General features: G+C 29.0%; 1 protein-coding gene across 1 annotated transcript; it reads right to left on the bottom strand.

Moving 5' to 3' along the window:
- Window positions 1-69: 69 nt before the first annotated feature.
- On the bottom strand, window positions 70-10,609 carry LOC113475127 (kinetochore-associated protein 1-like). Its single transcript, XM_026838754.1, has 19 exons — window positions 10,486-10,609; window positions 9,827-9,942; window positions 9,101-9,515; window positions 8,677-8,794; window positions 8,138-8,341; window positions 7,809-7,886; window positions 7,398-7,519; window positions 6,888-7,085; window positions 6,428-6,540; window positions 5,797-5,875; window positions 5,645-5,736; window positions 5,054-5,207; window positions 4,522-4,610; window positions 4,142-4,283; window positions 3,221-3,385; window positions 2,586-2,741; window positions 1,916-2,052; window positions 1,010-1,154; window positions 70-510 (listed from the first exon to the last, which is right to left on the bottom strand). The coding sequence occupies exons 3-19, from the start codon at window positions 9,167-9,169 to the stop codon at window positions 100-102; spliced, it is 2,472 nt and encodes an 823-aa protein (XP_026694555.1). The 5' UTR covers window positions 9,170-9,515; window positions 9,827-9,942; window positions 10,486-10,609; the 3' UTR covers window positions 70-99.

The raw sequence follows: 10,609 nt of genomic DNA, 5'->3' as shown, positions 1-10,609 counted from the left end.
AGTTGTGTGTCTCTTGACTAANGATATTTACTGGTAGTTAGTCAACCTTGTGGTCAAAATGTATTGTTCAAATTGCTAAAAAAAAAGAAAAAGAAACTGCTATAATTTGCATATGTTAAGACTTTTAAAAGTACATGAGGTGTATGAACATATTCGGGAAAATGACATACAGTGATAAAAACGAAAAAATGCAATAAATTTACGTATGTTAAGACTGAAAGTACATGACATGAGGTGTACAAACTCATGCAGAAAAATGATGCGTCTAATAAAAACAAAAAAATTTAAAAAAACAAAAAAATTCAATAAATTTGAATATGTGAAGACTTTTAAAAGTGTATAAACGTATGCAGAAAAATGGCATACCGTTATATATGGTAGTAAAGTGGATTCTTCTGATAATTGATGTTCTTCCATATATGGTCGTACTGTGGTTTGAAACGAGCCAGGTATAAGTTCAGGTGTGTTTATTTTATCCAACAATCGAAATGTGAGAGATAATGTGGTTTCCTACATATTTTGAATAAAATAAATCAAAATGAATAAATATTAAATATTATACCTATTTTGAAATAAGATTTAAATACGTACTCCTAAATGAGCTTTATATGCATATATATATATATTATCAATTCACATATGAAGACAAATTAATCAGAAAGTTGAAGAGTGTTGAAACTGTTTAACTTTAAAGGATGCTTCCTACTGCCAAAGCGATTAAACACAAATTCAATGTAATTGAAATTAACACTGTTACCCATCAAAGGTAATTTTTCTAAAGGGTTATTTAGAAAGGCATCACTACTTTAACCAATAATTTTTTTGGGGGGGGAATTTAAATTAATTATGAAATTATTCCACCAAAATACATAAACAAACTGTGTATTTTTTTTTTTTTTTTTATTTTTTTTATTTTTTAGTTCTGCATATTTAGATATTTTTTTTAGCAAAATAAACAATCTACTAATTTATTCCACCAAAATACATGAATAAATAGTGTTTTTTTTACCTTGGTGAATTCCTTTAACGAAACATCACACGTATACTTGGTTTGTAGTTTCTGTAAAGCTTGCAGTTGCGAAATCAACAATCGAAGTTGAGAAACTTTGTCAGATTGATCTTTGTTTACATGATGCATCGAACTCAGTTTCTTGCTGTATAAAAATAATATTATAATAATTTTTATTCGCTTTTCGATTCCGGTAGCGAAGATTTAGAAATATTTTAAACGAAAAGACAGGATATAGCGACAAACAACAGTTGTTAAAAACACGCCTACAGTTAAAACTTATTTACATTTAATTGGAAGAAAATAAGTGTGATCACGAGACTAGCTGTGAATAAAATGTGAATAAAAGTGTTAGATATTCAAGGGCGAAAGCGGTTTGACATCTTCCTTAATTTTTTGAATGGTACACTTGCAAATGCAAAATTATTTAAGAACAGAAGTAATAATATAAACTGTACATACACTATACAATTATTGAACATATTTAAATCCATCTATTAAACATGCATAGGCATATAAGAGATAATAACATATATTCAATTTTAAGATAGATTTTTGATACAACACTGCAATAATTTTTTATTTCAAGCCCTTATATAAAACTTGCATACAATTTTTTACAGTTCATATAGTATTGTGGGGGAAGATGGGACATCTTTAGCACATAACATCTAAATATCCGGATCGTGTTTTAAACAATTAACAACGGTCTAGGGGAGTCGTAGGGATACGGTTTTATAATTCTTCAAATGTTCATTGTTTACAATAAAAAAGAAGGAGAAAATAGCGTTAAAAAGTGTCCCATCTTCCCCCACACTACTGTATCAATTGTTTTATACTTAGAAATGTTGTGATTATGCTGAATAAATAAAACACAAGTAAATAGTAAAGAAGTAATATATAAACCTTAGGAAACCAGACGTTAAAAGTTTTTCCTGAACCTCGAAAAACAGTGTTGCGAGTTTCAAAGCATTATCCGGCCAACCATCACTGGAAACTTCCTCCAGAGTTTGAGCGTGTTCGCTTATCCATGATACTGTGGTCTGTTAAACAAAGGTTTTTAAATTGTATAAAATACATCATATGCAGCCACTTTGTATTTCTACTCTGTATATGTAGGTTATGTGGACCTAAAATGCAGTTTGTTGTAGCATTCACAGAATTTTGCACAAAAAATAAAACTTTTGCAAAAGGCATTACACACAAGTCATTTTTATGTCATTTTAATCTAATCCATGTAAACAGAGTGTGAGAACTTGTGGTGTCAAACATTTGTCATTTATGACCAACTACTTTGATTAGGTAATTAAATATGCTGTTTATGATTTTAACCAGGCAGAATTGAAGTTTTTTTTACTAAAAGGGTTTACAACAAATGGTTTTGGAAGCCTTAGAATAAACAAAGTCCAACCTATATCTCAGGTGCCCCATTGTTCTGCCATAGGACCTCACCATTAAATTACAAGCATTATATTTATACAGGCTCAGATACAGGCCAATTTTTATTTCGTTTACAGTTGCTGAATAGTACAAGTTATCTACACATTATGGAAGTTTAAAGAAATTTTTAATTTACCTGAACAGAATTAGGGATATCTGACAACAAGATGAGTGGTAACAAATGTTTCAAGAAATCAATCAACGATGTCATTTCAACATCATCAGGAATCATTTTCAACATTGTTTTCAACATCTTGCCATCTTCTGCTTTTAAACTTTCAACAAGCTCAATCTGTTGAAAATCATTTTTTTAAATTTTAAATAAAAGTCGGTTGAAAAAAACATTTTTTATTTAATGTTTTTATATTTAATTGTTTTTAACATCTTGCCATCTTCTGCATTCAAACTTTCGATAAAATTAATCTGTTGACAAACATTTTTTCAACGTTTTATAAAAATTAGGTTGAAAAAAAAATTGATGTTTTTATTTTCAATTTTTAAATGTATCCTTATTAAAGATTTAATTTATTAGAAAAACTTTTTTTTTATAATAAAATATAGTAGGGGGGGAGGGGGGGGAGGATGGGACACCTTTTCATTCCATTTTCTTGTACAATTTGGTAGTAAACAAGAACATTCAAAGAATTATAAAACAGCATCCTCACTCTCCTATAAACCGTTGTTAATTGTTTAAAACCCAATCAGGAAACTTGGTTATTAGGTGCTAAAGGTGTCCCATTTTCCCCCACCCTACTATACAACAAATATTACATGATGTCTTGAACATATCACGGTTGCTTGGTAAAGATTGCCAGACAGAAGCAACATGGCAACTGTTTCTTGGAAATTTTGTTGCCGAAATTTTTCCCAAGAAATCATATCAGATTGTGCGAATGCCATTCGGTAAGTAAGAAGTCTGTCCAGTACTTGGTCAATCTATTACATACAACATGATTATGATATGTAGTTTACAAAAAAAAACAGTTTAGTACCTGGGAAACTTAGTTGTAATTATTTTGGGGAAATAAGTGGTTTTTAATACGTAGATATTTGTATATAATTTTGGAATGCAGTCTACATGGTTGTTTAAAACACCTTTTACACTTCACTTTTAATTTTAAGCCAACAAAATGCAGCTTTGTTGGTGATTGGTTTTTGATATTTTTTGTTTTAAGTTCAAGTTGGACGTCCTATAACACTGAGTGTCTTTACAGTCAAAAAGGGGCATAAAAGCTGATATTTGTAAATGCAATTTTTAAACCTGGCATACTAGTATAATAACAAGAAAATTGATTAAACCACTGTGCTCTACAGTGCAAATAGATCTACAGTGCAAAGTAACACAGTAGGTTGCAAGGGTAATTAGTATTTGTCTTTTTCTAATTTATTAGAAATACACACAACTTTTAAGTTTTTTTTTTGTTAAGAATTCTATCACATTCCATTGATATTTCATATAAAATATATATATAACTAAATATTCTAGTTTAACATCTGCATAAATAAAAAGACAACCAATATAATATAATATATTAAATATATGTAATATTTATAATTACTAGCAATGCCGCATTTTCCACTATGCCATGCCTGTTGCTACGAACATAATATATAATATAATAATATTTAATTAAGTAACAACTATTATTTATAATATAATAAATACAAGTTATAATAAAAAAGAAAAGCAACCTCTATTTTGACATCTGCATGGGAATCATCATTAAATTGATCAAGTCTTTCGCATGCAAGTGCTAGAAGTGAGTATGTTATTTCCAAATCAGGAAGAGCAACACTCATACATAGTTCTCCTATGTACACAGCATCTGTTATTCTGTAAACATACAAAAAAACACAATTTTTTCAAGTTTTTGTAAAATATTTTTATAAAATTTACATGGGTAGGAGTTGTGTACGTTTTACAATTTTCAGTTAATTGAATGAATGAATGAAACTTACTTTGTCCTCATAGAATCAGTTTTCGAGTTTTACCAAGTATGTTACTTTAATGTATGCATGAATAGAGGGTAATATGAAACAAATAAAGTGACTTTTTAGCAAAATACACTTACTTATTAATGCAGAAACACAATTCCTTAAAAATATCAACTTTTTCATCGCTTTTGGTCATTGAAGTTATTGAATGAAGTAAATAAGATGCCTGTATTAAGATAAAATGTATTTTAATGGCAATAAATACCTACCAGTGTATATGGATTTTATGCTATGCCTTATAACTGGTTATACTCAACCTATGTTTTGAGGCCTAACATGGCTGTCCAGAATTTTCATACAACTTGTGCCAGCTTACAAGTTATTTTTTTTGGATTTTTTTCTTTTTATTATGTATGACTGAAAATTAAGACCCATTAATGACCACTGAGTTGGAACAACTGTCGTAAAGTGTCTTGCTCAAAGACAAATACACCCACAATGGTAGCAGCAATGAGCCTTCAACCTATTACCTCTGGTCTTGGTTAGAGGCAGGCACGCTAAATACTTTGCCACGGCACTGGTTATATTTATCTAAATTGCCAACCTGTTACTATAAAGATAAAAGATCTATTTAAATACAAAAGTCCTATGAGAGAAAATATAACACACCTTGTTTTGGTATATGATTTGAGAATCCAAATTATATTCTTCTGCAAAGGAAAATGCCTTTTCATAAGCACATTGTTGCAATAGAAATAGTAAACGACTTATTGGTGACGTCTCAGTGACACTTTTGATTTTCACAACTGCATCATTTGCATCTCTATGGAATAAAATATTTAGATTTTTTGTTCATATATTTTACCAGTTTTATCTGCATTTATTACAAGTTATTTGACAATTATAAGTTTACTTATGGTTACTTCTTATAAAGAAAAAAAACTATTTTTTTTAGTTGTTTAACATAAAAAACCAAGAATTAAAAACAGATTTAAGTTACATTGCATACTGAAGAAATAAAAGTGTTACTACAGATTTTTTAAGGACGAAATTGATGTAAAAAATATCATAGGATTATACCATAGTTTACAAATACAATCGAAAACATTACAAAAAATTTGTTAACCTAAAGGTAAAACTAAATATCAATAATATTTTACTAAATAGCACAAATGTGTATATATTGGACATATTTTCTTTTAATTTCATCTCCTAATTAACAAAAAAACAGTTTGAGCAAATGCAAACATAGTTACTTACATAGATGCATATGATTCAACCAAATGAATATATTCGCTATTACTTGGTGCATTCGCTATCATGCTTCCCTCACTGCAAGAAGTTTCAAAAACCTGTTCAAAATATCAAGATATAATTCAATTACTATGACACATTTTAAATAATTATGACACCTGTTTCATTGCCGGCAAGACCAAAGCAACACAATTTTTTCCATTTTTCGTTATTCCAAATACAGAACTGGAGCCGATTCTTAAAAATAAAAAGAAAGATATATATAATTTATATTCTGGCAAATGTACACTAGGTGTAAGAAAGTTAAGGACACAAATTTAATAAATCAAAACTAAAAGCGCTATAAATTTAATTTGTAATAAGTATGTTAGTAACAGTTTAAACAAGTTAAAAATGTGTTGCTATGTGGTAGTTAGGGTAAAATTAAAAATGTAAATAATCAATATTTTTTACAGTGAGTCTATGTTTACTTATACACATATAAAACTATAACGATTAAAACAGGTGCTTTAAATGGTGTTAACCTTTTGAAAAATGTTGCTCTTACTTTTTTTAGGAAAAGGGTGCTCTTAGAAATATGTTGCTATATGGTAAAATTAGATATATAGGCCTATACATATATAATCACTATTTTTTACAGTGGCCTATGTAAAAGTTTAGGATGAAAATAGGTTCGTTAAATGGTGCTCTTATTTTAGAAAAGGGTTCTCTTATTTTTGTAAAAAAAACACAGATATATATAATAGCTTATTTCATATAAATAACACAAATTTTAAAGGTTTAGATTACTTGTTCGGTAATGTAGCAAAACATGGAACTTGTATGATGAAGTCAGATAAAGCAATATTATTCCACCATTTCATTAAAAGTAGATTTGGCATGCTTAGTTGATAAAGATGACCCTGCATTTAAATAGTTTAACTTTAACAGTCAGACCTCCATACCACAGTGGACACAGAAATTGACCAGGTTCAATACTATGACTCGATACTGACTTTTTTATGGTATGCGTGTCTGTAGGCCATACTTTAACCATAATTGCTCCAAGTCCTTACTAATGGACTTCACAAATTGTCGGCCAAATAGAATAAAAAGAAAAATTATGAAAGTTACATACTTGTATACCTAGCCATAAACAGCAACAAGGTCACCTTTTTTAATAACTGTTGTGGTTTATATAAATAATAACTTAAAAATAAATAAGAGACATTTATTTACCAATATGCGACACTTTTTAAATTACACTTACCAAATTATCAAGGGCAAACAGCATTGAACCAACAACCAAGAATTTATTAAAACCTTCACAATTCCAGTTGTTTGGTAAACCTCTTATATTATCGTGTTCAACAAAATCAACTGCACTATATTGTGTGTCTGATTTATTTTCATTAAACATCTGTTTGTTTATATCTTCCCACACAACAAGAAAATCAGAACCATGTCCCTGTTGAAAAAAAGTTTTTTTTTGAGGGGTCAAAATAATAATATGCGGAAAATTAATGGTTATAAATTTTCACAAAAACAGTAGGCTATTTTAAAGTTAAAGCGCAATATTGAAAATAACAATATATACATTTTTATTTCCACTTTCCTAATAAAAAACGTAATGTAATTTCTATACAAAAAATGTAATATAATTTCTATATAAAAAAATGTAATGTAATTTCCATATAAAAAAAATAACAAAAAACTTTTAATTTCCACTTTCCATATGAAAATGTAATACAACCATTCATGCCTTATAAAATATACTTACCCCAGTTATGAAACTGATCGATTCGTTAGTTTTAACACAAACTAAATCCTTTAAACTTGTATGATGATGTGAGCAGTTGAAAGTAGATTGTCTCATGTTTGCTTTTATGTCTGCATCTTTGTCTAAAACATTTTAACCCATTAGTGACCACTGGGTTAGGGCAATATATTTGAAGTGTTTTAGCCAAGGACACATATACTAACAATGGTAACAAAACTATTTTTTTAAATATCTAAAAATGTTATACTTTTATAAAAATGTTACACATGTAATAAAAAAGTATCATAAAATGAAAAGAACCAAATATGTTATGGTGCCTGTTATACACACAGTGTGTAGCTTAATGGAAATAATTGCGTTATAAAATGTATTACAATGTGTTATAGTACGAAAAAGTAAGAATGTTGTCACCTGGATTTGCAGATAATTGAATATTATGGAAGACAAACACATCACCAGTTTCCATTGCTGCACTTGCAACATAGAGATCTTAAAACCATACAAGCATTTATAAATATAGTAGATATACATATACAGTTAAAGAAAAAACTCTAAATTAATACGAAAATGTTGTAGTTACAAACGGTATGCTTTGTGCCAATAAAATGTAAAATTTTGAAATTATAATATTCCATTAAATTAGGAAAAAAATGGCTTTATTTAGAAGTTATTAAATTTAACTTAAATATTTAATAATATAACACAACTCAATTTTAGTTATGCTTAACTTGATTATTCACCTGTGTTGGACATTTTGGTCAAATTAACTGAACAAAAATGTGGGTCGATTGTTTTAAACCCAACATTGCTGTAACTGGATGAAATAACTTCTTTAAATAATTCTTTTGAATTTTCTTTTGAGAGAATTATAAGATGACCGTTACACGCTCCGACAATTAAATAATTTCCATCATCGCTCCAGGACAAAACTTCAACTGCATTATCTGTTTTATAAAAAGACAATTTATTTTTAGCATATTTATCATTGCATGACGAGGCAATGACAGTCGTTATAACATGGGCGTTTAGTTTCACACACCCCATTTTTGCTTACGAGTAAGTCAAGAGTAGCAAAAATTTTTAGTTTTTTTCATGTATGGCTGACAATTTATACAAACTAAGGACCACTTGGTTGGAGCAATTACCTAAATTGAGTTGCGGACACATATGCACACAAAAACATAGTATGATGGTGGCACAAAAGATGGTATAACTTTTAACGGCTTTGCAAGAAAATAGTTTAGCAAAAATAAGAACAAAATTAAAAATAAAAACGAACCAAAACTAAGTGTCTGTGTACAGGAAGAGTATTTGGTTATCAGAGTAACTTCTTTGTTTCCAGAAACTGCAAGATCTTGTTGTGTGGATTGTACAGCTATGACATTTGATGGGAGCATCTGGAATGTAACATTTATTTATATATTAGTAGGCCAGGTAAGGCCCTACATCCATACTCAAAAGGTTCTGAGATGTGGAACAGATTTTGGTGAATAAACCAAATACAATTCGTTAACTTTCAAATTTCAATATATTACTGTGTTTTTGGTAAATTAATTAGCTGATAAATATAAGAGTCATTTTAAAACTGAACTTAGGTATCAATGTACCTTAAAAAATTCCAACAATTAGTATACCAGAACAGAAACTATAAAAACATATTATATTTTATAGTAGCAACATTAGTATTATAAAGCAAAACTTACAGCATCACACACAGATATTGGATGGTAGGGAATCTCAATAACAGGATGCACATCATATAATGATGCCATTATTAAACAATATTAAATACCAAACATAACCTATTCAAGAAACCTGTAAAACTAATAGTTTATTACAGAAAAACATAAACAAACATTTGGAAATTTAATGAAGAGTAAATAAAAGAGACTTCATAAAAAAATTAGGAATAATGCGAGAAAAAATACATCATTTAGCGAATTTAGTTGTTTGTATTTTTTTTCTCATAACGTCAATAGTATCGTCATTTTCAAGGTCAAGATCAAGTGGTAGAGAAGTTTTAGGAATAACATCGCCATCAAATTTAAACACCAGTTCTTGTAACTTGTGACCGATATCTGCTGCATATTTTTCGAATGTTTCTTGCAATGAAGTGTACTGGGAAACAAAGGAAAACATAAAATATATACATTAAAAACACAATATTAACAGATTTTATATGAAAAAAGGGTATTCGTTATTAAAAATGAATATTTAGGTCTTGGATTAATGTGTAAATGTACCTTTATAACAACAAACATACACAATTTTTAAATGGGAATATATATATACCCAAAAAAATACAAAAAGTAATAACGTAATTTTACATCAGGTATGTTTAACCATGGAGAAAATTTGTAATTTTGAAATTGTATGATAGTGGTATGCTATGTAGCAGAAGCTGTAATGATAATTTACGATCAACTTACTTTATTTGTCTTGTAATTTTTTTTTACTTTTTGAAACTTGCACTGGAAGTTAATTGAGATGTAGTCCCTACTGTTGTATTGCGTTGTACCAACTTTCTTGTGAACTATTAAACAATCTAAAAATAAAATTACATTAGGGTTTCTTTAGCATTTAGAAAAGCCGAACTAAATTATAGACTCATGTCTTAACATCCCTATTTTTAAGTTATATTTCTATCTAAAAAAAGGCAGAGCATTGACCACACATATAAATGTGGGGTTACTATATTATTACATGTTCACTGAAACCTTATGAATGAATGTGACTTACTTTATCCTTGCATGGCCAGAAAAGAAAAACGTTATAATACGAGTTTTTGTTTCATACAGCTCGTTACAGCTTACAAGTTATCGAGTAACTTTGTAGGTAATTATTTTTATGTCGCAGACAGTTTGGACAACCCTTTAGTGACAATTGGGTTAAAGCAATTGTTAAGTGTCTTGCCCAAGGACACATACGCTTACAATGGTAGCAATTTGATATTTATACATATTTCTTTTTGATACATTTTTAAAAACACTGGTTAGGCTTTCATTCCAAATTTTACATTGGTGTTTGACATTCCGAACCCAAAAAGAAAGAGCATATTTTTAATACAAGTTAACAACCACAAACAAACCTATAGTATCCGCTACAGAAAGTCCGAGTTTTTTTGCAGTGTCATCCATACAAACTGCTTGGTCATTGTATGTCATAACCAGGCATTCCATAGCTACGGACTTTTTTTTTGCAAGTAATTTGAA

Source organism: Ciona intestinalis, unplaced genomic scaffold, assembly GCF_000224145.3.
Source record: "Ciona intestinalis unplaced genomic scaffold, KH HT000111.2, whole genome shotgun sequence".
NCBI classification, from domain to species: domain Eukaryota; kingdom Metazoa; phylum Chordata; class Ascidiacea; order Phlebobranchia; family Cionidae; genus Ciona; species Ciona intestinalis.
The sequence above is the reverse complement of the archived record's forward strand: the minus strand, read 5'-3'. Positions and strand labels throughout refer to the sequence as shown.

Excerpts from the sequence above, each read along its gene's own strand:
- LOC113475127 (XM_026838754.1), bottom strand. The coding sequence starts at position 9,169 with ATGGCATCATTATATGATGTGCATCCTGTTATTGAGATTCCCTACCAT. Across the intron at positions 8,795-9,100 it reads CAATATCTGTGTGTGATGCT|ATGCTCCCATCAAATGTCAT; the intron begins GTAAGTTTTGCT and ends GTTACATTCCAG. Across the intron at positions 7,887-8,137 it reads GACCAAAATGTCCAACACAG|ATCTCTATGTTGCAAGTGCA; the intron begins GTGAATAATCAA and ends TATGGTTTTAAG.